Consider the following 27,426-nt stretch of genomic DNA (forward strand, 5'->3'; position numbering starts at 1 on the left):
GGCTATCTTTCAGGTTTAAAATAAAGGATATATGGAGTTACTGTAATGCCTCCGGCTCTGGATTGGGAAGGCCTTCTCAGAGAAGCGAGGCGTTGGCCGAGATTTTAGAGATAATTCAGTTCCAGGAGGGAAATAAAAGATTCCTGCTGTCACTCTTGCCACTAATAAACTACTGGTTCAAAAGTTCAACTCCTGCCTGCAGCTAACCTTTGTCTCTCTGTGCCTTCCAATGCTATCGTGTTATTGCCTGGCCACCATCAGACCTTGGAGGAGGTAATCATCCTCAGACTAACTTTTCAGTGTTTTATAGAAAAGCTACTAAAGGGTTAACTTCCTCGCTTAAATATAGAAGTATATACATATACAAAATCAAGGCTATGTCTGTCAGCTCATGGTTGAGACACTTTACAGTACAGTAACTTTGTTGGGGGATTGTTTCTGGTCTGTAATAAATGTAGTGTCAGGAGCTGCAATACACCTTCTCCCTCCCATCTACAGTGAGTGACAGTCAAAAAGTTGAAGTCAAAAAGTTGAAGCCAAAAGAAAAACAATCAACCACATAAACCATTCAATTACATAGCTGGAGAATGTAGAAAAACATATTGGTGCGTTGACATGGAATCTTTGTTGTATTTATTTATCATGATTTGTTCACTGTTTGTTCAAAACCAGGGTAGATTGATCTGATTACAGAACCTCGCCAGACACTTACGAGTCATTCGAATGCGTGTTATTGGCACTGGACCACAGCACGGAAGCTGGCGTCTGGGTATGTGATATTCAGAATGCCGGGACTAGTACATCTCCCTGATCCTTCACTGCATGACATTTGTTGTTCTGTTCCTGGTAGCCTCATTATGGTGCATGGACCACCAGCAGAGGCAGCGTTAGGCCTGTTTCCACTCTAATGTCTCTAATGTCCCTGTAGCTTCAAGCACTGATTATCTGTTCAACCAAATGCTTACATGGATTATTTTTTCTCTCATTTAGAGGTTTCTTTAGTGTAGCTTCCTTATAGTCTTATATTTATTTATTTTTCTTTCAAAGATGGAATCAAATTGTTGTTATTTTTATGAGGCTTTGAGGTTTCTTGCTCAATTTTCCTGAAAAAATAAACACAACATGTTTTCTGAATTCTCCGGTCAGTGCAGTTCGAGAGGGTGGGAACATTTTATTCCACAACCCACAGCCCAGTTGTTGGCTAATGCCAGCCGCAAAAGTACAGCCAAAACTATTTTAGGTCACTGGTTTGCTGTTCTTGACTGTTTGATGTTTCATAACTGTAGGGATTGCAATATTACCACAGTGACCAAAAATAAATCTGACATGGACTATGGGCAGGTGCAGCCGAGCTTTCTGTATTATCCCCCCCAAAAATATATCCAGTTTCCTCCACTACAGGTTTTGATATTAATCCTAACTCTGTATTGGGGGGGCATTTAAACTGTTTTAGAAACCAAGGGAAAACATAACCTTAATATTGCATGGATAAATTGTTTAATGTCAAACTCTTTCCGACAGCTTAATTAAATATATACGTTTGGCAATATATACTGGCCAAATACAACGGCACTGTGTAGCTCCTTGGGTGGATAACCCCAAAGCAATGTAGATGGCTCCAATAAAGTGGAGTACATCCTGTAATACACTGTAAATAGAGGTCTGCACCCCGTGGCAGTAGATACTCAATACTTACTGTTCCTGTTGTACCCAAGGACAAATGGTTCATCTGCTGAGTAAGAGGACCCATCATACTGGTTGGCTGCATTGACATGGTGTGGTCCATTGCTGGCGTTATAACAGCACCCTGAAAAAATAAAGCAGCCTGCTGTCAATGTCCTCCCTTAGATACAGATTGTATGTCTCCTTGCTAAAACCTGGAATTGTTATCGCTGAACTCTTGCAAAACAGTAATTGTATTCCATATCCATTTTCACCTACAATGTATGAAATAACCCCCTTCAGTGACAAAAAACTAAATACAATAATTACATCAGTACCTCGAACAATAATGAACACTCTCAGCACCAACGAGAAAGTCATCCCTGACATTTTCCTGTGATGAAGTAATTAAACAATTGCGGCTATTATTAATTCATTTTGAATGCAAATCAGCAAGAACCTTTTCATCTTTATTAATCAAGTAAAGGTTAATTATTCTGCATACTTCCCAAGGCAAAGGAGTTCGAGTTGAACACTTTGATGTTCATAGCAAAAAAATAAGAAGAATTCATGGCTTGTTTTTTTACTATCTTTTGAGCCACAAAAAGTAGTTCACAATGACATATTTCAGTCAGCGGAGAACATCAGCGAACTCCTCAATTTGTTCTCACCCATCTGATGAATCACCATTTGCAATAATCAGCTAAAGCCAGGAAAACTCCTCTGAAAATACATATTTCAGCTACAAAGGCAGAGTTTGTGTGTAGACAGCTGAATTAACTGAAGCTGGAACAGCTGTAGGACAATCCGTGTCACTGAAGCTGAATGCAAAGGCATTCGATTTAATTGTGTTAAATTTTAGTAATGGATGTAAATATCTGTTTAATTTGTCTGTTTGCACTCTCGTTTTATACAAAAGAGGTCTGTGGTGTTTCTTTGTGTAGTGTAATTACACCGTATGTGGAATTCGTCAGTAAATGAATCACTTACTCACGGGACTTTAAACAGCTGTCACATATACTTCACACATTACATACCGCACATTTGCATCAAAGGTGGAGAGCCAGCTGCTACTGTAATAAAGAGGCCCTTTCTTTGACACAGTTCACTCTTTTTAATTAACTTTTGGGCTGGAAGAAAATTATTTAGAGAATGTATGACTTAGTACACACACAAAAAGTATACTTGCATCTGCATAAACAATCAAATAGAGTTTCAAAAACCCCTAAAAATAAAATGGTTGCATACTGAAAAAGCTAATGCCAAGTCTGTTACTTAAGGAGAGGGATAGTCTTCTTAACACTCACACTGCATTTTATTATAAAACAATGCTTTGTGTTTTTGTGACAACAATGATGCAATTTACTGCAATGACTTTTAATATATGTATGTATATCTAGAACTATACTATTTAATTGTTAATGAGACAATCCTTGTACAGGCACCTGAAACAGATAATAGAAAATTCCAGAACAGTGCCTTGTTATAAATAGGAGTATTTGATTTAATTCTACTTTGAATGCAGAGGAAAGAATACACTCACTTCGGATAAATCTGACCCATGACTCCTGCTTCCGTGAAACTTGACCAAGACTACATGACCGATACAGGCACTCTGACTCACCAAATTAGGGCAAAATTGCTTCCATAACAGGTCACCAAGATAGTCAGGCAGTTAAGGGTGTCAGTTTTTCTTGTAAAAGCCGTAAATGCTTCCTAAATGATCATGTAAACAGTTTATTGAGGCATGAAGTTTAACTTGCAGCATGAAAAGCATTTAAGTGACTCAGTGTTTCTGGAAACTGCATCAAAGAGGGAATATTTTGCTTAGCGTTGGGTATGAATGAGTACTGACTGTCCTCAACGTGGCTCCTCTCTGTCCTGGATATGGCTTCACTTCTTAACACTGTCAGCCACAGAGGATTTGGGCTGTGCCGGGTAAACTAGCACATGCGTGACAACTCTTCCGAGGCATGTGTTTTGTGTGTGTGTGTGTGGCTTATCAATTATAGCCCAGAGTACAGTGCTGGGAAAGCCAACAGTTCAGAGAGTAATCATTCATTTGGGAGGCTTACAGGGACAGGAAAGGCTGCCTTGTCTTGTTGAGATTCCTATCAATATGAGGATGTTCTCTGGCATGGGGACGGGTGAGGGGAACATGCAAATAAATCAAGATGATTTCTCATCACACTGAGCCGAGGTTCACAGCAGCAAAGGAATCAAATGAGGGAAACTGATTGGAAAGGGATGTCTCGTCATGTCAGGGATGTGAATGGCTGCTGGCTACACTCGAGCCTCAGCAGTCCTTGGGCAAAATTAAGCAAAATTAGATCTTGTATCAGGTTTGGATCACTAGGTGACAAATGGGCTTCTGTCATAATTACAGATTCTGTTAACATTCACATTTGCTGTCAAAATATAGACAGATCATTTCCATCCACCATAACTATACATGAAAATTATTAACTCCCATGTTAATGCAAACATATCTACAAAATGGTATTTTTGTCTCCATATATGTGAGCCTTAATACAAAGTAAACCCTACCATCATAAGAGTGTTATAAGAATGGCATCACTTTGACAGACTAATGTGCTTTCTGTCAGATTGTCAGTTTTATACCTAATTTAACACACATCTTTATCATCATTGACTGATATGTGCAATACTTAAAATACTGATTGGAAAGCCAATATAAATACATTTTAAATTCATACTTTTTTAATAATTTGCTTTCCGTGTGACTGATACTAGTTCACAGCATGCATGGCAGAGGAAGACATTTTGAAACCACATGAAACAATTCAGCAAGAGACAACCCCCATATTGCATTTTTTTGCACTGGTTTAATATATAAATATGACTCCTGCATGAATAGCATTACAGAGTTTTTCCATCACTGCTGTCACCTCTACTTTTTGCATTTGAAACTGTTAAGTTAACAACAGAAATACAGTTCACACATTACAGTGCGCAAGGGCAACCTTTTCTTCAGACCAGTCAGCGTTCAGATTATTAAAATGAATACTATGTGCTTTTTATTGCACGAAGCTAGCAATGAAAGACTTACAAATGATTTATCATAATGGGAAAAGTCTATGTTTTACTTGAATAGCTGCCTCGGCTATTGGATCCATTTCAGTAGGCCTCATGTGCCATTGCCTGTTTTTTTTAGTTTTTTTATGCATTTCGGTAATGGATAGGTTTGCAAGGTTTTATGGCTACAGAGATCTAAGCTTGTTATGCTGTTATTACTGACTTTACTCTGTGTAGCCTCAATTGAGTTCCAGTCAGACATTTCAGCTTCATTTCCATTGCAGCCCTCGCTGTGAGAATATGCAGCATGAACACAACAATGCACTGCTTTAAAGTATGTGGCCAAATGCTATGAAATTTCCATTTACTGCAGCTTCAGAATCATTATATATAACACCACATTCTGCAGCCAGTCACTGGAGATTGAAAACTGTGTGCTGAAGGGCCCCCTCTACTTTGTAACCTTTCTTATCTGGTATTTGTCTGTAATGTTAGTCCTGATCCATGAGTTGTGGCTTGATTCAACCATAGTGTATTTACCAGTAATACCTACATTTTTATTACTTGAGATGATACTGCTTTACAGTCTATGGTCCACAGTGTTCCCTTCGAACACATGGTGCAAACTAGTTATATTTCCTGGAGCTGAGTGGTTTGTATGACTCTTCTCCACCATTTTAACAAAATCACAATCTAATGTCACGGAATTACACTTTATTTTAATGATGATTGTCATGACAATTGTCATCATTTTGGCTCTGTACGCCACCACAATGGATTTGAAAGGAAACATATAATACATTTCAATACTTGGTTGCAAATCCTTTGCAGTCAATGACTGGCTGAAGCCTGGAACCCATAGACATCAGCAGATGCTGGGTTTCTTCCCTGGTGATGCTCTGCCAGGCCTGCACTGCAGCTGTCTTTAGTTCCTGCTTGTTCTTGGGGCGTTTGACTGCAAAGGATTTGCAACCAAGTATTGAAACTCACAATTTAATTCATGATTATGTTAGTTTGTCCAAATACTTTTGAGCCCCTTAAATTTGGGGTCATGTCAGTGATAAAGCTAGTGGTTCAAACCATCTGTAGCCACCAACTGTCCCTCCTGGGAAATGTTCTATCAAGAGACAAACAGTGCTGATCCTGTGTGGCAGTGTGTGCTGTACCAGCCTTCCCAAGAGGAAAAAAATAAATAAAAAAATTGAGCACTGTGATGGAAACACCCAACTAAAATAAATAGTTTTAGCCAGAACAACAGACAACTGCAGCTGTTTGCAGTTTGGGCGACTAAGTGCGTGAGTGACTGAGTCAGTGATCCCACTTGGACACTAGTTTCTGTCCCTTTGCAGTTCTGACCAAGGCAAAAACTATGTGCCTCCAAACACTGCTGACCAAATGTGGTATTTGTCTGTCTGAAAGCAAATCAACTTCTTATAGAGGTGACAGCCTAGAGCATATAACACTGTGGGTCTGCAGACTATAGAGATAGGTATGATTTGTTTAGTTCTTGCTTCTCAGACAATGCTTTTAACTTTTAATCTGAAGCTGTACAATAATTGAAAGCTTTGACTATCATGATTACTTAATTACCTTTTAACACATTATATCATTAGTGCCAGGTAAGGCCACTAATACCAAATCCATTGGTTTCCTTGCCTCTTTCTGTTTAATTCAGGAGGATGATGGGATGTTCATCAGAGCTCAGGGGGGGTCTAGTTAAGAGAAAAGATCAGAGCATCTGCTTCCAAAACACCCGTTCTTTAGCATTGCTTATTGTATCAACAAACATGTGGAGCCGCTGTACTAGGTTACCCAAAATCAAAGACTTGTTAACAAAAAGCTGAACATTGTTTGAAGTGGGGACAGATGACGTGAATCCTGAAAACTTACATTCCAAAGGCTTCACAAACAGCTGAAATACAAATCTTTTTGACATAAACAGTTCTTAGCGATAAACAACAGAGCCAGCTGGATGCAGAGGAACTCCCAGTAGTAGAGCTTTTCATGAAAAAAGCTAAATAATAGAAAATAAATTAGAAACCTTAAGTTGGGAGAATTATTTATTCATGTATAATAACGCAAACATACTTAACAGGTTCCTGTGAAGCTCGCTGCATTTCTGTTACAAATGAAAATAAATGTGAAAGTAAAGCAATTGCATTGATCGTTAAGCTCTGCTCAACAACTGAATTGCCTAGACTAACTAAAATAGGCTAAATATTGTGTTATGTACAATAACAACATATACACAGCAGGTGGGCATGTGTACAACACTTTAACAACTAACTTAAGTAAAAAAAACTTCTGTGTCGGACACTATCTTTTCCCCAACGGGTGTTGAATTGCAGTCGCATTAACGAGTATTAGCTTTTCATTAAAGGTATGTAAATGATGATCCTGTTTTACAGCAGAACTCCAGCACTTAAAGCAATTTTACCATTACGGCCTTCTTCATTTGCCAACCGAATCTTCAAGAGAGACAGAGAGAGGGAGATAGGGAGGGAGAAGGAATGTCAGTGGAAAATGTAGACAGCCACAATCCCTTCCCACAAGCAGAACAGGGGCTGTTGCTGCAGTTCTGGATTTCATCTATCTGATGGTATTTGAGGAACATCTGCTAGTGGATTGCCCCTCTACTTTCAGCACACTTCTGTGTTAAACATACTATCTTATAGGGATCTTTTAGCAGGTACTTGACTGTATATTCCTGTTACTTTACATCTTGTTTCGCCCATACAATCGCAGGTTTCTGTTTCACATTAGATTGCTATGAATCATGGTGAGGACTTTTTCATGGTGGGAGGGTGTTTTGACACCAGGCTTACGACTACAACCTCGGATTACCCCAAAAGTGAAGGTAGTGATCTGGTAGAATCTGCAATGACCCCACAGCCACACAGTATCACCCTCCTGCTGTGCCACAGTATGTAGCCTATACATTTAATATTGCACCAACACTGTACAGTCGGAAACTCATATTGGACAATAATTACAAATTTCCGCTGGAGATGACAAAAAAAATCCTTAAAGCTTTTATGCTATGTAAATCTTTATTTCATTTTCAAAAGGTGTATTTCTGAGTTGAGGATTAGGGAGAACGATTTCCAGGATGTGTTATTAGTTTTTCAAAGTTTCTTTTCAACATTTTGTCTGAGAATTAAAACCTGCTGCCTTTTCAGAACCTGAAGCACACTACTTAAAATATTAAACAAAGGTTCTTGTATACATCTTATTTATTTAATACTGAGCTTTTTTCTTAGTTCTGTGATAAATATTTCATCCTGGACTGCCATGCCCTGCATTAGAAACCACTTCTCTCCCTTCTCTCCAATATCTGGATCGCTGAAGTACTTCCGGAGGGAAATTAGTTAATATCTTGGTGGCCGATAGTGACGTTTTTAAAGTATTGTAAGAAGACAGACAAAATCGTATTTTAAGTTTTCCACGTTTGGTGTAAGATATATGTTTATCCATCAATATAAAGAGATCCAGAACAAGCTTTTCTGTTTAGTTGATTTTTTTTATGCTAGTGATTCTGTAGGAGCTATTTGAAAAATAAATTGTGCAGACATTTGCTGTCAAAAGCATTCCTTCTCATCTGAACATCAGAACCCATGCCATGCATCTCAGAATGGTTATATTTCCCAATTGTGTGCACAGGAATTCCTCATGGAATTTAAAGTTTCATTTCTAAAAGAAAGCCTTGAGCAGATTGCACCTATAACTTATTCAGTACTGACAAGGTTTTTTAAAATGGGAGAGGAGAAGCCAGAGTAATTCTAGAGCTGCATTCATAGACATGTCAGAGAAAGTTAAGCAGTTTTTCTTTCCTTGTTGGAATACAAACGGGGTAAATCTGATGCTTATAAAAATGGCATTAACCTTGAGAAACAGCAGGGAAGATTGAGAGCTGTAATTTGTAACTGGATTTTTCTGTTTGGTGTTTTTGGAGACGATGGTTATGTAACTCTTATGTAAACGACACACAGATGCCTGGCGAAAACAACAAGACTGCGGAATCACTGGAAGCAATCGTATGAGAAAAAAACGTAATTAAAGAGTGGATGGCTTAGTTTACAGGACATAACAGTGGTTAAAATAAATAAAAAAAACAGATGGATGTTGCTGTCTTTCAGGAAGAATAAAATGCGATGTACACTGACCTGGCACACGTAAACTAATGAAGGTTTGGAATCATTTTATATAATTATTATTTATTTTTGTCCAGGGGTTCTGAGCCACTCACAGACGTGACCAGGGTGGAGACACCTAACAGGCAGGGGTGGAGCTCGTCTAGCAATTTGGAAAAGCTGGAATTTGGAAGCTGAAAAATATTTCGGCATCATCCAAAACTGAGCATCTGAATGGAAAACAAAAAAAAAGGAAACTAAACTAAAATGTTATTGTAAAATGAACATCTTTAAATAATACAGGTTCTTTGGTTTATCTGTATTCTCTATTATGGCAACATTTTATCAAAATAAGAACAGGAAATAAAACTTTAATTCCAATGAAACTCTTCACTAAAGAGTAGCAAGTTAATCCAATAAGTTATTCTGTTTGGGAAACAGAGAGGGGAAGCCAAGACTTGCTTGCTGTTTGTTACTTGATCAAATAAACAGGTTTACGTCGAAGGCAATTCGATTTGACTTTTAAATTGTTTTCCATGTTTACACTGGCAAACTACATGCTTCCAAAACCTTGCCCAGTTGCTGTAAATAGATAAGGATAATGACATTAGCATTTGCAGTAACTACAGTAAAATATGACTCACGTCACAGAAAGAACACTTTTTTCCTAAAGCCATTTTTGGTCCAGCACATAAGAACTTTTTGCCCCTGTTCTAAATCTACAATATATATATGCAGTCATATTCATAACAATAATATGATCACACTATATATATATATATATATATATATATATATATATATATTCACAGCACTTGACAGAAAACCATAAAACTAATGTAATCTTTCATCTTCATTCCTCTTGTTTTTGAAGACATTTAGAAAGTTCTTGAACTAGTCTATGCATCCTTTCTCTGCAGATGTTGTACTGGAGGCTTTAAAGTGATAGATGCACTTCCTTACAAAATAGCTGAGGGGGAAATCTCCCGTTCTGAAGAGCAGGGGCTATTTTGTGTTCCTTTATTCCACACATTGAACCCTTGACTACAAATCACAGTGCAATTACTTCTTTCAGACAGCTTTACACTACCGTCTGCCAGAAAGACCTTCTGCCTGCTCTGTGCCTTGATGTAACTTTGAACCAGGACAAGAACATATTTCAGGATTGCCCTCTTAGTGTTTTATTGCACAAGCAATGTACAACTGGCTGCTTCTGAGCTAGCCAACAGAGGGCCGACAGATTTCTTTCATTTAGCTGTTAGTTTAGTGAGATTTAAATGCTTTAAAGAAATTAAGCATTCATCCAGTAGAGGGGGATACTGGATAAAGCTATTTTAAGGCACAATGGCCTGTTAGTTCGATGGATTAAGGATTATTTATGGGTAATTGTTCCTCAGGCTTGCAAGATCCATAATTTCCATAATTTCCTGGCTTCAGCATTCAAGAAAAAACTTTACAAATCTGAACAAGTGTCTGTTTATCAATCCGGTCATTTACAGAAACAGAAAAACAAACAAAAAAATATATTTACAACATTCTGAGTTGGTAAAATAAATAATTAAAAGAAGTATACATTACACTGAAATATTGACCAAATGCTTCTTTTGTTGCCAGAAAAGCCCTATTGATCCTCACTGTCTCCAGTGTCAGTGGAACATGAAGCAATCACGAGCCAGTTTGTGCCTCGAGCAGTTCAGGGACGAGCTCAAGGGCAGGAAACACTGTCCGAAAATCTGGCAAGTGACTAAACTAAGGGCTATCCCTGACATGCATGAATGAGTAGTTGGTAGTTTATACATTCCCTAACTGACTCAGAAGAAGTTACATTGTAACCAGCAGTTTGCATACTTTGAATGCAGGTTTTTATTCTTATGATTTACTTACAACATTACCATTATATGTTAAAGTTGAGGAAAGTGTCGATTGCCCTTTAATAACAGATGTAAGGTGATACAGCATCAGTGTAATATAATATAACCACCAATTAATATCCCACTGCTATGAGTCATTATCATATTTTAAAAGTTGATCTGACTGTGCAGAGCAGAGGAGTTTTGAGGAGTTTTTGAGCTGAAATGATTTCCTTTGTATAATACGTTAGCTGCAGCTTACCGCACTGCATTGTGATAATCAAATGCATTTGCAGATGACACTATTTGGCTATTGCTGGATCTGCAGTGGTCTAATATGGAAATGCATAAGCACTGCTGTTGAAAATGCTGCTGCTTCAAAGACTATGGGTACAATAAGGCAGAGCAACAACACGAAGATAAACAATATCAGCATGAACAAAGGACTCCTGATACATGCATCTCAAATTACATGCAAAGTAAGGTGGATAAGTCAATCATTCAGCTATTTAAATAGCAAATTGATTTGTTTAAATTTCCATAGGTAAAATCTACGAAAAATCATAATATACCAAGTAAAGAAATTCACGCTGATTGCTAGCAGTATGAGCCAATAACTTTTCTTTGATCCAAGAAGGAAATTAACAAGTTCTTAGGTTTGATATATATGCCCACAGAAAATGATGAATCCTTCATTTGAAAAACAGTTTCTATAGTCTCATTTTCGACTCCATGTATTTTGTAACTATTTAGTAATTTTAAATGAAAATCGTTGTTTGGAATTATTCTGGTCATGTTTGCAGACACCTGCATGTGTAGACCTGAGTCAGGACATTCATGGGTAGCTTCTGTAAAACAGATATTTTGTCTTTCATTCTACACCTTCTGTTACTACTTGGCTTTCAAACAAATCCCACATTTACTACCACATACCTGAAAACAACTTCAGTTTGACAGGACAGCTAAGCCAGTTATCTATAACATCTATGGAAATTTTTTAACAAATAATTGTATGAATGGATAAGGAGCGTTAAATGCCACTATAATAATGATGATGATTATTTTGCAGAAGCATTTATCCAAGGTGACTTACACAGGTTAAAAATAACCAACACCTATACATAGTATTACAAGGGTAGCAACAACATTATCAAAATAAATCTACACATTCTTCAAATCTGCACACTATCTTCATATTGGATACCGGAAAATACTGAAGGACTTTCAATGACACAGGATGAAAGAATACATCTCAGGTAGCAGCTCCAAAGCTCAGAGTCATCAACTGTGCTTTTCTGAAAACTGTATATTCAAATACCCATTAATCTGAGCTGGGTTAGACCCAGCAAAGTTTTTGTTTGGGTGTGGGGGGGGTTTAGTGACAGTGATAACTGTAATGCTATTAAGGTTTTAATAGATCAAGACTATACACTCATTAGATTCACTGATGGAAGAGAAAATAAGAGCAGTGAAATTAATGGGTCGGGTATCCAAACACCATCACTTCAAACTGACAACTTGAATTCACAATTAAGCATCTCACACTAAAATTGATGTGTTTAATTGAAAGAAAGGGAGAAAGATAAACAAACAAAATAATAAAGAATGCCTTCACACTTCTTCTGAAACACAGCCATATCTGTGACATTTGTAGCTGGGTACAACTATACTGAGGTCAAGCAAGAGTTCCGTTTTCATTAACATTTCATCAATATTTTTTCATTAAAAGCCATTTTATAGAACATAGAAAAAAATAAATTTGAATAAAAAACATGGCACATGTCCTTCCTTTTCTCAACATCAATAATCAACTTTAAGTGCATTAACAACTGCTTTGTGACAAACCTTGGTGATGTTAATCTGTCAACTCAGACTCTGGCCCCAAACCCCATTGGGATGGTTTCGAGTCTAGACTGACGAGACGTGTTTGAAATGACTGGGAAGGTAGATCAGTACCCTTAACTGTGTAGTTCGGGGGGAATTGAACTGGGATCATGGAGGAATGAGAGGGACATGCTGTCTGTGTAGACAACGCAGCCAAGCCAGTGTGAGCCAAGTGTCAGACGCCAAGATGATTCTCTACTGCCAGGGAGATCGCTGCATTCTCCCACCAGCGAGGCACAGTTCATCCTCTCAGCTGCGCACTTTCTTCCTAATTCAGCCTCTGGGAGTTTCAACATCAGGGTGAGAAATCAACTATGTACTGTTAACGTCGTGTTTCACAGGCCAGCATTTACGCTGCAGCCTCTGGTCCAGACATGGACACGTAATATAGGGAAATAACGTTCATCTCCCGAAGGCTCCTCGTTACCACACTGGAACAGGAATATCAGGAAATGCGTAATTTCTTCTTAAATGCATGTGTGTGTGTATATATATATATATATATATATATATATATATATATACATGCATTTAAGAAGAAATTACGCTATGGTGTTTACATATAAGGATACTTCAGTCTTGTTTGTCAATCTACACATACATATACATATCTAGCTCATTTCTTCTTCTTGTGTGAATATCTCCGCCACCAAGCAAACAGAGAGAAGGTTTGCTGTTTTCAGCTCCCTGTCTTGCTGAGAAGATTGCATGTTGATTCTTGTCTGTAACAGGGTATCTTAAATGCATAAGCTGGATGGGAATTGTCACAGTAGGATATAATCATTGTCTATTACAGTGCCCAACATCTGATCCCTATAACTGCGGAGCTGCTACAACACCACCAGTGGCCTTAAACAAACCACAGAGCTCATGTTTCCCACCAATGTAATAACCACCATACTTGTAATAACCACTTGCCCACACATATGTAATACCTGGTCACTATTTAAAACTAGCCGTCTGTATTCATTTGGTTGAATTATTATGGTAGGAAACTGTACAGAAGAAAATTATGCTTTTCTTTTTTAAATGGAGAACATTCATGTTATTATACTGAATATACTTTTATATATACACACAAAAATATAATGTAACAAATTAAATATATAATTGTACATTGACTGAGATGGTTATGATATTTCACAGTAACCTATATTCCACATTACCTATATTGATAACATACCAATAAATACAATTACAACATTAGAAACACTTAAATGACAAATAAAATTGACATGAAATGAGTACTACCATGTTGATTTACACCTTTCTTCCTATGTGCTGTTTCTGAACTAACAAGCCTCCTGACAAAATACACAGATCCTGGAACCCAACGGACATCCTACGAAACCCAGTCGACATCTGGATCCCTGCCAGAGTGAGCATGTATCTCACAGCTGGACACACGTGCAGGGGAAGAGCGAACTGAAAAAACGGCAGCATTTGATCTCTGGCAAACAAAGAGTCTGCGTTTTGGAGGTGGAGATAGCGGCGTCTAATCTGCTGCATGGCTGCCAGCTGATCCTGATACCCTTGTCGATAGAGATGAAAGTTAAACAAGCACACTGCAGCTCTAATTCGAGCCCGAGCTGGATGTTAATAAACATTACATGCAAGGACAACTGAGGTAAAAAAAAGAGGGGACGCATTCCTTCCCACGCTATGTCTGAGCTCAGGTATCACAGCATCCCAGGATTTTTAATGTGCCCGCTTAGATTATGTAACAGGAAGTAAGGTGAACCTGTCTGCAGGATAGCAGGTTCTCTTTTGTGTTTACACCCAGACTTTAATTATGTTTCCCTTATGTTATGCCCTGTTCAATCTCACCCATCTCCTAACAGTCCTACTGATTGGCTGTGATCATATTAAAAGATATTAGCTCATTGATATGATTTGTTTGACACAGTCATTACAGTTCATACTTGTTACTGACCCTATTTCTAAAAGGTACATTAATGCTGGGCTTTAAAGCTCGTGAAACCTCAGATTTCTATAAAACCACCAAATGGTGCTTAAACTTAAATCAGAGAAAAACTTTAAAGGCTGGCATTATGAAGATAAGTCGTTGTGTGTGTAAAGCCTATTATTTAAATATCATTTTCCTGGCAGAAGAGGTATAAGCTGGTGTACTGATTGCCACTGCAGATTAGACTTTCAATAAGTTGTCTGGTTGTTTTGTCTGGTTGTTGGAGAATGTGTTCAGATTCAAGGCTGTTTGAAAGGGAGCTGTCAGGCATTAGGAGATGAAACAAGTGAGGGTAGACTATGACATGACTATGTGGGGAGAGTAAATAGGTGTAATTGGAGAATATCAGTGAAAAGAGTTGCATATTCACCTGTCAGTGTCATATGTAAATAGTACTGCTGTTAACTTGGTTCATCCCTTAAAATATCGTCATTTGAGTGGCTTTGAATCTCCTGTTCTTTGAGTTTCAGTCATTTAAACTAATTGTTTACAGATGAAGTAACTAGGCATGGCTGCTTGTGATTTATACACTTCATTTAGTTCAACTTATTGGCTGTTATTCATTCATTTCCTACTCATAATGTGGTTTCATTTAATTTTAAAGAAATTTTGATTCTGACTACGCTCTCTATTGAAGTGTACTAAAGATACGGCCGATAAACAATTGTCTGTCTTTATTAGTGTCCTGCATAACATCTCCATTTATTACTACAACATGGATACCTAGACGTTTTCTTGGATGAAAAACTAATTTTAACTAAAAATAATGTAATTTATACTGAAACAAGGCAAAGTGTAAACAACGCAGTCTTTTCAACGGTTCGTTTAGAGGCCGAAGTTTGCTTTGGATTCCACATCACCTTCCACCCTATCAAAACTCAGTATGCTGACAGCCTGCATTCAAATCCTGAATAATAAGGAGAAAAATATAAATGTGGCATGTACTTCTCAGCAGTTTGAGCACGTCTATCAAGTTAATCAAAACCTTGTGTGACATCAAAAGCAAACAGTACAAAACACGTTCCCATGTACACCTGTCGGTAACTTGGAGGCCACGCAACTTCCCCCTGCCCTTCAAAACACATGTAAGAATGAGACAGACTTTCATTGGCAAGAGCTGAGGCCCACCAATCATTTGATCAAATAACTAAGTAACAACCGTTGTTCTCTTCTCCGCTTTCTCCATTCCGTTTTATCTTTACAGTGTTGTAATATTTCATTATTGTGTCAGTATATCACACTGCATGTTTCCTATACACAAAGCATTTTTTAAGCTGATGCTGACTCTGTTAAACTCTTCTCTGAAACTCAAAGGACGAGTGACAGAACACACTGCTCTCACAACAGAAAATATGATACTGCATATATATTTACAGACCAAACACGGGAGCTCATTCTTCTGCTGTAAACTGTTCTCTTTTGGCATTTATTGTACAATGTGTCAGCCAGTAATCATATATGTGGGAACATCTTGTGTACCTAGTCAAAATACAGCGCCCTTACAAGCTGAACAGAAAATTAACAACTTAATTGGATTCTGCCTAGAAAAACAAAACCAAAGGCCTTCTCTCTAAAACACTTCACCTACAGGAAAGATCTTTTCTAGGCACTGCGCTCTGGTTGAACATTATTACCACAGGGAACATGTTGGGAATTTTCCAAGCCGTGCTTCTTTATTTGACAATGCAACCCCAACGACTCAATGCTCCTTTTGTGAAAAGATTTGAAATGGAGATACAGTGCACATGTAACTGCTTCTCCGAATGGAATTCCGCCCCTTTTGATGATTTTCCGGGAACAGCACTGACTGGTTGTGTTTCAATGGTAATGAAATGATGTGAACTATAGTGTACATGTGATCAGCATCAGAACTCAGAGGAAGTGCAGGAGGTATCTGTGCGGTATTCGCACATAATTCCGTAGGAGCTTGTGCCCTTGCGAACTGTATATATATGTATGTATTTGTAAAGTATATGTAAAGTTACAGATAAAAATACATAACAGCACAACTGGGCTGACTTGAACAGCCCACAACAGTGCAGCAAGTGCATAAGGCTGAAGGAATTAGCATTTTCCTTTCACTTACATTGTGAAGAAATGATCTACACTTTTAAAAGCACTGAATTTCTAAGAAATACAAGATGGAAATAAATGTTGTAAGTGAAAGTTATTGGATTATTGTTTAACCTACTGTTGGTTGCATAACGTATTGTTGATGAGGCATCCATGACGTACTCTGGACCTGTAAGTAAAAGAGGTCTGCCATTAGTAATATAAAACCTGTTTTTTTTTTCAAGCAATAAATAATGGGAAGGAAGAAGGAAACAGTTGCTTAATCATTAGACCAGCTAAGTGGCTGGCACAATCACTCATCAAAGCAAATTCCAGTCCAGAATGCTTTCTTTCATCTACTTCCTTAATATTCATATAAACATGAAAGAACCGAAACAAAAAACATCTCCAAAACAAAATAAAACAAAAACATATCCAAAACAAAAAGTACACAAGCTCATTTTGTTAAAATCATTTTAGTTTACAGAAGCCAGCCTGCATCTATGGGTTTTTCCGTAGCAGGTATATTGCAAATAGACGACTAATTAAATTTTCTCCCAAAACATCCACTAAAATCAGAAAGAACCTTGCATATGTTTAAGGCCAGATACAACCAGAGCCCTGATTGTAAAATGAACTATGCTCTTGGGGTTTCATGTGTTATCTCAACAAAAATTGGCAGTAAATAAATATCTGAAATTACTGTAATTATATATGATTAGATTGTATTTAGTAAATAAGAAATTTCACATTGTCAGTGAGTATGTACAGATAATTATAAACTTCCAATTTTCATCTAGTCTGCCCTAAGAAAAAATGTCCTTGAAAATCCGGTCCAAAGCTTGCCAAGCTCAGACACAACCAGTGAGCTATGGATATCACCCAGCTCAGAGCAGCACAAAACACACAGCATCAAACGAATAGCTCTTCACAGGGACTAAAAAGCTTTAACAGAAAGGCTATACAGATTCAGTCACAGTTGATAAAGGTTATTAATTCAAGAAAGGGCTGTGAGTACAGGACAACAGTGACATGTTTTAGATTTATGAAATTTACTGTACATAATTTAGAGATAAGTCTTAAGCTCTTACTCATAAATCATCAGCCCTATTCTTCAAGGCCTCCTTTATGTAAAGTGGGGGTGAGTATGTTATTTAAAAACATAACCAAGATATTTACTGCAAAGAAATCCGAACAGACTCTTTACAGCCTTACAGCTGCTTAAAACAATAACGCAACTTGTTCATCTTCCCACAAGGAAATCTAATCTAATGGTGTTTGAGTTAGGACTTATATAATAAGCTGCAGGTTACATCTTAAGAACTGTTTAAATACAGAGACAGGCATGTTTTGTTGACCGTTTTAATTTGCATCCATCTCTCTAAAAGCAGACAATGATATATTATACACATATGTATACTAAAGAATATCTACAAAACTGATTCATGGAACATTTTTGGAAATAAATACTAAGCTAGTAAATGGGATATCATATTCTGTAGTTTTCATTAGTGAAGCTGAATAGATATCCATTCTGTAATTAAAATCACAGCTCGTCACTATTAACCTGTGAATAAAATGCAATTTAGACATTGCTAATCAAAAGGTGAGCGTCATAACTCCACTCCCATACACTTTGTCAGCAATATGGGGTGCAAATCCACCACAGACTGTTTGAAATGAAAATGTCTACGTAACCTTTAATTTACTGAGGGTTGCGTTACATGTGCTCAAAGTGTAATCGATTCTGTTTATTTTGATGTTACACATTTTCCAAGCTGACACAAGAAAAGAAAGACCAAAGGGGAGAGAGAGAGAGAGAGAGAGAGAGAGAGAGAGAGAGAGAGATTGAATGTTGGAGACATTAGCTGGAGTTCTGGGAACATAGATCCATCCTATCCCCACTATATACCCTGTGACAGAATAAAATACAACCTAAGGGTGGGGAATGAGAAAACACACACCTTACTGAAGACATTTTAGCATAACATCACTTATCTTTTGTAAACAAACATCTTTATTGCTTTTTCTTTTGTTTTGCCATTTTGTTCCCTCTCAGGATTTTTCTTTGCCTTTCTTGTGCTGCCCTTTCTTCAATCCACCCACAAAACAGATGTTAACTGACAACATATTTCAGAGCAGACAAAGAAAAAGAGCCAGCTCTCTCAGCTCCTTGGCTCTCTGATTTATCTACAGCATCTTACCCACCTGATATGTTGATACAGGAGAAGCAGCGATGAACGGTGTGATGGATGTCTGTGCAATCATACGATTTGTGGCAATACTGTATGGTGAAGAATAAAATCTGGGAAAGAACAGAAACAGAAATCTGAGAATGGAAAAAGCAGAGGGGATTGCTGTGCTTTAAACAATTCACTTGGATTCCATCTGCATTATAACGTTGAATGCGAACACATTCTTTTATTTCTTTACGATGTTCTTAGGTTAATAAATGTGCAGGTAGTAACAGGTGTGTGCTGAATGGAATAAACCAGCATACACTGACAAATTCTCAGTTTCTTCTTTTTTAAATGAAGGCCTCAGGGTTCTATAGGAAAAACATAAAAACATGCTGCTTTTACAGCATAAAATAAGATGCACTGAACATAAATGTTTCATAGAACACTGATAGATCCTCCCATGCAAAACTGTATTTTAATGACAATCACATTTAAATATTTTTCCTTCCTTTGTTTTCCTATTCAAAGTGGTCAGTTCAGCACTGGAAGAGGTTTGCTCACTCAAAAACACCCATCGTTTCTGAAATCCACTGTACTTTTCTGGCATAGATCCCTACTAAAAGTCCCAACAGGAAATAGCACAGTGCATCGACAGTGGGCCACACCCAGGCCATCACCTCCTAGCTCCCTCCCTGTCATGCAGATTCAATCATCCACTGACTGGATGCACAGATACAAGACTACGGCGGTCATGGACAGCCCAATGTTTTTTTCAGCTGTCCTTACAGCCTGCACTGCAGTGTTTTGCAGCTTGGCAGGCACTCTGAGGACGGGGAAGGCCTATAGAGATGCAAGAGGAAGCAGGTGGTGTGGGCACTCTCCCTGTGCCAGATTTCTGTGCCGGCGTGGACATTTCCATATGTAGCACATTTACACAATTACAACGTTAAAGCTACTGTGCACAAGTGACTGTTTGCAGCAGTGTGCATTTTAACATTTGCTGCTTTTCTTTCCCAAAAAACTAAATTAGAATGTGTTTTGGTAGTTGCTCTAAAAGTATTACCATATGAATCTGTATAAGCATGTTATAACACACTGCATGTATTGAGACAGATATCCCTCTATCTATCGATCAAGTATTTTTTATTCATAATAATGAGAATGGACAGTTACATTTTTTTTCCTGTAGCTATTTCAGCAACCTCTCATCTATTACTCTTATTACTATGTATAATGGATTTTCTGCCACACAAGTAAATTATGGACTGGGTGGAGCAGAAATGCTATTGTATTTCTATAGAAACAGAAATGAATTGTATAGGAAACATATCTTGTTTATCTTACAAGCTGGAATATCGTGTCTACTATAGCTTTACTAATTCAACAAGCACATCCATTACAAAATATAATGCAGTCCCTCATGTTTTTCTTTTCCACAGTGACCAATTTTGCTGTCACACATCTAAATATTTCTTAATTTTCATAAAAATACATAAAAATGAATCTCTGAACTATAATTTAAGACCCATGCCATAGCCTTTAACTACACTTGAATAAAAATATTAGAATGTATTCACACACTCATACTTCTACTATTACAACCACTATTACTAATTAATAATTTAAACCAATAGAGAGATAATTGGATTTTTAAACATTAATGAACCCCACTTCACTGTGTTCGTGACAGGCAATAAAGCATTTTCTCTATGGGGGAGTTAACATGTAAATGAAGTCCCACAAATCAGAATAAAAAAGTTTGGTCTATGCTTATTTCTTTAGTATGGTAGCTGTCAAATTGTTTAATTAGACTTCATGCAAATTATGTTCTACAAAATGACCAGTAAACTGTTTTTAATGTTTCATTTATTGAGGCTATTAGCCATCTTTGGTTAATGATTACTTTAATTGTCAATATGACGACATGCCTCATAAAATATAATCAGTTTAAAAATGAAAGTGTGCTGGTGTTTAATCTAGCCAGTATCTTGCACCAGTCCACCAACCAGATGGATATTGATGCATTGAGAGCTTGTGCTTATGTTTATGTATTAATGTGTTGTGCAATTAATGATTTCATTTTGACATTGATAGTTAATACATTTTTTGGTGTGTATATGTGTATGGGGGCTAACTTTCACCAAGCAAAGATTGGTATCACTTCATCCGCAATCCAACATTTGTCATTCTTGACTACTTATTCAAACAACCTCTAACTGAATTTTAATCAAAAGAACGAATTGAATCAAAAGAACAAACATGTGTTTCTGACATGATTCTCCTTAGGACTTTAGCCATGGGATCGCAGCTTCGTGTTTGTGCTGCAGCTGGGAGAGGCGGGTTTGGATCTCTGCGTTCCAGTGCTGAGCTCAGAGGCTCAAAGATATTAGAACCTCAAAGGACTACGATCAAATATCCAAAGATGGAACACTATCCCATAATGCATCTAGGCAACTGAAGGTGACAGAAATACTGAATCACAGGCAAACTCCTTCCTCTGTGTTTACAGTAAAAACACTTGCTTATAGAAAGGCCACCATTGTTTTTGAGGAACGAAAGGCAGGAAAAAACAGATTCCCTCTGTAGATTGACTGTAAGAATACCTCTGAACCTAAGGGCCTACTGTATTGGCTGCGCAATTACTGTTTTGAAAAATCCTTTCCTATCACAGTCAATGAAATGCCCGCTATTAGCATGCTATTTTAATTTGTATACTTGTGGCAATTGTCTATTGTAGTACATGAAAACTAGGATTCTGCACAAGTGCTCCCCATACACAAAACATTAACAGAACAATATGAGCTATTTTAGAGTCATAAAGGGAGTATAAACACTTGATCAAGGAGGCCAGTTGTGTGTTCCCTATGAACATGAATACTGAGTATTTGGCAACTAAAGGAAGAGCCAGAGTAGTGAAATGTACTACAGAGAACAAATATGAAAAAAACATACGTATCTCCAATTTATTATGGAACACACATATCTGTTATTTAACAGACAAATGACCGATGTGGTTCAAGAAACACACTTTGTCCAAATGCTCACATAAACCAATGCTTTATATATTCATTTATCTCAACTCATACCATATGAGACTGCATGAACAGATGAGATTTGAACACATATTACAGAAACGGATGACCCTTCTGTGGTTGTAAAAAAAAAAAAAAAAAAAATAATAATAATAATAATAATAATAATAATAATTTCATCAAAACATTGTACTCCTAATAGCACACAAGAATACTTCCCCATGTCTGTTTAACATCACTGAATAAATAATGTTCAGTAATGAGCACGGAAGGACATCTGCTGCACACAATACATTGGATCGCTTTCTTAATGTGATCCATGTTGTAAAACACTGACGTTAAACACGTTTGAAACCTTCAATTTAAAGGTCTATGGCCATTTCATGTTTGTGACATTATACAGTAAGTTACTTGTGCAATTAAAATAATTTGATACAAATAAAAAGCATTCTTACCCATTCTGCATAGCAGCAGGATCATACGTTAGTGCCATACCAGTCTGAAACACAAGGCACAGCATATATTCACATACAACACATTCAGCAATAAAGTGATATACACCATCAATATCAAATTATAGAATATGTTTAGAACTATTAGTATAAGTATTTTATAGGGAAAAAGTTATGAATGAAACATTTCCTAGAAATATCCAGAAGAAACATAGACATAAACATATATCACATAATGTGTTTGTACATTTACAAACAGTATTATTATATAAAACAGATGATACATCTTGGAAAAAAATGTTTAAAGGAAAAGAAATGTAGAGTTCTGTGGAATTAGAAATGCAGCTCTTTCTTGTTGGCTAGAACACTGATTTGATCAAACGTGGTTATTTCATTTTACGAGATAAAGAAACATATCCTTCATGTTGCCACTATGGCGGTGGGTAAATAATTCCATGAAATTAATGTTGTTGTTGTTGTTTTTCTCCTCACTGCATTTTAGAGTAACCCAGCTGCAATAAAAACAGTCCTTTCTTATGCTTCAAATAACCTGCTAACAGCAATTTGTCATGGGCTTTCTGGAGTAAAATCCCTGAAGAGAGATAACTAGATTTTTACCCTTTCCAAGAGTTGCTGAGGACAGCAGATTCAGCAGCACAATCTCTTTTCATTTCTTCGGAGAGTTCCATGCAGAACAGAACTCACAGCTCTGGCTGCTCTAGAATGTGTTGTGATGTTTGCTATACATTTAATTCCAAAAACCATCTGGGTCATTAGCAATCGACTGCACAACTTTATTAAAAATACAACAAATTAAGTTAACAAAACCACTTTTTAAAATACTTTAGTTGGCTTCTATGCCTACGGAAAAATTGGAAATACCGTAGTCCCATCCATATAGCCATCTGGCACGCCAGGAGCTGTTCACATTCCCTATGGACCCATTATTATGAATTTCTGAATCCTGTCCTGGGAAGAGTATTTTAAACAACCAAACAAGGTTGCAGTACATTACTGATCATGCACAGTCCGCCTAGTTGACCTTGTGATGGTAACATATCTCAGTGTCATTTTAGGGTCTCACAGGCAGCTGCATCGGAAGATCCTTTTCACTCAAACCACAGGCATCTCTGTGTAACTGGAGGGCCCAGTCATCTATAAATTAATGTCAATGCTTTGCCACACACAGATTAAAATCTTGCATTTCTCAAATTTCAGATATTTTTAGCAAGTGTCTGCTACACTCAACTAAACATACATTTCTCACAATCCAACCTTCGACCAGTTTGGCTCTTGAAACAGGTAGTCTATTCCATAAGAGCACAGATGTGTTTCATTTCAGATGCCACACAAATATCACATTTTCTAAGTCATTCATGAGATAATAGGGGGACTGCAGCACTTCTTTAGTGATTATATTTTACAGGAATCTCCGGTTCCACACGGGTGTAGTTAGGACTGCAGCTCACAGCTTTATCAGTCCGGTGGTGCCCTGATGTCTTATTAAAACCACTGCCTTGAGAGAAGTCTGCTGATTTCAGGGAAGAACAAAACAAAAGCACTCTTGAAGCTTGAAGAGGCTGCTTCAGATCCCACTTTAATATTAGTGTGACTTCCCCTAAAGCTTTTTGCATCACACTGTAAAACATGAGCTTGCTCAAGGATTTCAAAGTGCCATGAGTGCCCTTATTTGCTCTCCACACTGATGCTCTTATATTAAAGGGATTCTGAAGGGGTGGGGGCAGGTGCCAAACTGTCCACTTAACATGTAATTATGAACAGATAAGAAACTTGAAGTAATGGGTCATTTATTGAAACAGATCTGAAGAAAACATTGAATTTATACTGTAATAATACTGTTTAGTGTGCTCAATTCTTATCTAGGGTGTTTCCTTTTACCCTCCTCACCCTTAAAGTAGTACAGTGTGAATGACCTATGAAAAGTTTGATGGCAAACAATGACACAGCCTGGTAATTTAAGATGAAAGCATTAACCCTGATGTGTGTTGCTACCATAAAAATGCAAACAGCTCGGTCTAGCCTGGGCTGTCGTGCTTTCTTTGGAACACAACAAATGGCTTCTGAAAGCAGTTCAAATTGTTTTTATTTTTTTTGGGCGACGCAGACTGACTGATTGTCCTCCCATGCAATCCCCTTCACACCCCCCGTTTCAAGTTGCTCTTCAGAAAGCTTTTGAGAACAAATTACAGAGGCTGAAATTTAAACAGCCTCATTGGTCTTTGTACACTAACTCCCTTCTATCCATCGCCCTGCCACAGGATTGTGCGATTAATGGTTTTGAAGCGCCTGATAAACATTACATATTCACAATGGCTATCACAACACTCATCTACTGTACAGTCTACATGGAGTCATTTGCATTGTGGTAGGAGCAGCTGACAGATTATTTTCACCTTGGAGTATATAACCCAGTAATGGAGTAGCTCATTCCAGGAACTACATGATTAGTGCACAGAATTGGGTCATATGTAATTCAGTTTTCCCTGACATGGAGTGTTTCTATAGCCCATGAAAATTAAATTACTTTAACTTTTTGAAATTCTTCCTCAACCAGCTGGCTCAACAGAAGCTGCGGAATCTCCAAAACATTTTTTTTTCTTTTTTTCCCACGATTTCTAAAGCTGTTAGCTGTACATTCTGATGGGAATAACTTGATGATTTTCTGTGTTGAGGCCTAGCATTAATAGTCATTGAGAAACTAACATCTTTCAACTTTTCAACAATCTGAGACCAGTTTACACGGGCCTTTCTCATTCAGAAATCTCACAGAAGTGTCCCATATTATAAACATTATTTAGTATCAAAGACTTTTAAAGAAAATAAAATATGTATATATCTAGAGCAAGAACATATTCAGATGTTTCACTTAATGTTGTTATTCATTAATATTTCATGAAAACTATTTTTTGTTTTAAGGCATTAGCAGATGATTTGTGAAACTCATTCTGAAAAGCTTTGAAAGCTTTGAGTGACTACATGTTTTCTAATTATCAATGTATTTAACAAACCCAAACAAACTAGCCTCCCTCCCCCAAGACACCTGAAAGATTACCGGTCAGACTTCATTCACATCTTGCAGACATTTAACCCCCTCAAGGTACAGCTGACTTCCAAAAGATCCCCAGGAAAGATATCATTACATCAGGGCCTTAAGAGTAAATTCTCCTTGTGCTACGTAATGTTAGCGTAGTACAGTGCGGCCACCATTTAACGTTAACCATTCCCAGACATATTTTGAGAAACAAGGGGAAGATTAAATGCCTGGTTGAAAGGCATGACTTAAATGTGCCCAGATGTCTGAGCTTATTAAGAAGTCTTATAAAAAACATGGTTGTCTTTTTTGCTTCTCTCTCTCCATTTTTTTACATTGGGATTGATGGTTGTCGTTGTTGTTATTGTCAGCCTCCCCTGATTTTAATCAACCTCTAAGAGGCAGCAGTGGGGGGGCCCTGAAGGTGCTTGTTTCGCAAAATCCATCACAAACTCACCTCTCCTTCTCTGGGCCATGGTCTCCCATTCTGAGGATATTTGCTTTGATTTTGTCGCTTCTTTTGCCCTCCATCGGCAAATTTGCACAGCAAAGGCTCTGTGGGGGCTGAGGAGAAAGAAAACAACCGCAGGTCCACGTTAGCAAAACAGGAATGTAATTATACCAGGGAAACAGTGGAGCTTTGTAAAACCTGAGTCTTTTTGATGTCAGGTTTCTCTTTTTTATGCCTTTTTTTTTTTTTTTTTTAAATGTAGTGCTCAAACTTTTAGACTTTTGCCTCGGCTCTTGGCAGCAGTCCCTCCTAACCAAACATCAAAAACCCACTGGCAGGCCTTAAAAGTACATAGCTTTAAATTGTTGAAATAATAATCATGATAATCACACTGGTAAATAACTTAAAGATTATAATAAGCAGCTGCTCCATGAGCCAAAAGTAATTTCTTTAAGGCATGACATTTTATTTATTTATTTTTATTCTAATAAGTGGGCATTCGCTCGTCTGAAACATGAGAAAGTCACAGTAGGACAATTGGAATCCATTTTTTAAGTCTCTGTGTCTAGCCTTCAATAAACAACTGCCCCTTTGTCACTTTAAATTGTTCTGTCTTCCTTTTGTGAACTCTACTGTAAATGTGGCCCTGCAAGCAGAGCTGGGGACCAATTTCACAAGGTCAGCCACTAACCACAGGTCCTGGGAGCCAACAGTTAAACAATTAGTCAATAATGGAGACGCAAACCGTTTCCTGATGTGTGTCTCAAAAAATACACAGATGAAGCAAAACAAAAGGTATAATTTCAATAAATCAATGGCATAACATACTGGTCACAGCACACATACATACTGCTTTGCTCCAGAAAGTGTGCCCTCTGTGGACTAGTGATCACAGTGGCAAAGTAAACACTAATCCAGGCATATCAAACCTGTTAGAAGGCACATGGCCATCAAGAGCGGTTTAACTAACGGACCTGAAAGCTTCTCCCACTGCTTTTCTTAATTCAGGCTGAAGGCAGCAGGAAAATGTTTACATTCAATCATTTGAGACGTCAGTTTTGATCACCGTTTGCGGCTCCGGCAGGCCGCAGGAGGTAAGCGTGGCTGGTGTGGGCATACACCTGCAGTCAGACCACCCCCTGCTCTGCCCAGCATAACACCAAACCTACCAAGATACAAACTTTTCTTTTGCCCACCTCCAGTGTACTGTGTTATCAGTTTCTGTCCATGTGAGCTTGTGGTAGCCGAAAGAGGTAGTTAAACTGAAAATCATTTAGGTGTTCGTTGAGGAATTTGTACATTATTTATGTTCCACAACTTTCATACACGTAGATCTTCGAGTCCCTGTTCAACACATGGACAATAACACAATTATAGTCTTCTAAGTCGGGGCAATTTACAAAATGATCTGATCCTAGGGGATCACGTCACTATAGCTGGCTCATTACACATGGTTTAGAAACACCAGTGACCATAGCTCTGGTACTGCTAATGGGACATGGAGAGGTTATTGAAATGCTACACATTACCTAAGCAGAGAAGTTTGAACATATGCTGGAAGCGTTATGTAAAGTAAAACATAACAGCATGAGGCTTCAATTGTGGAATTTTATTCTCATCTCTTACTGTAAAAGTTAAGGAAAGGAGATATTGATTGTGCACAATCAACCAAGTCACAA

At 37.6% G+C, this 27,426-nt stretch overlaps 1 protein-coding gene across 2 annotated transcripts in view; it reads right to left on the minus strand.

Annotated features, from left to right (window-relative positions):
- rbms3 (RNA binding motif, single stranded interacting protein) overlaps positions 1-27,426 on the minus strand; it is a 220,201-nt gene that overhangs the window by 15,367 nt on the left and 177,408 nt on the right. For both annotated transcript variants that reach the window (XM_066691284.1, XM_066691285.1), the window contains exons 7-11: positions 25,754-25,860; positions 22,248-22,291; positions 18,789-18,885; positions 16,720-16,770; positions 1,697-1,807 (exon numbers count right to left, since the gene is read on the minus strand). In XM_066691284.1, coding sequence (XP_066547381.1) covers positions 1,697-1,807; positions 16,720-16,770; positions 18,789-18,885; positions 22,248-22,291; positions 25,754-25,860 — 410 coding nt within the window. The remainder of the gene's footprint in view (positions 1-1,696; positions 1,808-16,719; positions 16,771-18,788; positions 18,886-22,247; positions 22,292-25,753; positions 25,861-27,426) is intronic.

This window comes from Amia ocellicauda, chromosome 18 (assembly GCF_036373705.1).
Source record: "Amia ocellicauda isolate fAmiCal2 chromosome 18, fAmiCal2.hap1, whole genome shotgun sequence".
In the NCBI taxonomy this organism is placed as follows: domain Eukaryota; kingdom Metazoa; phylum Chordata; class Actinopteri; order Amiiformes; family Amiidae; genus Amia; species Amia ocellicauda.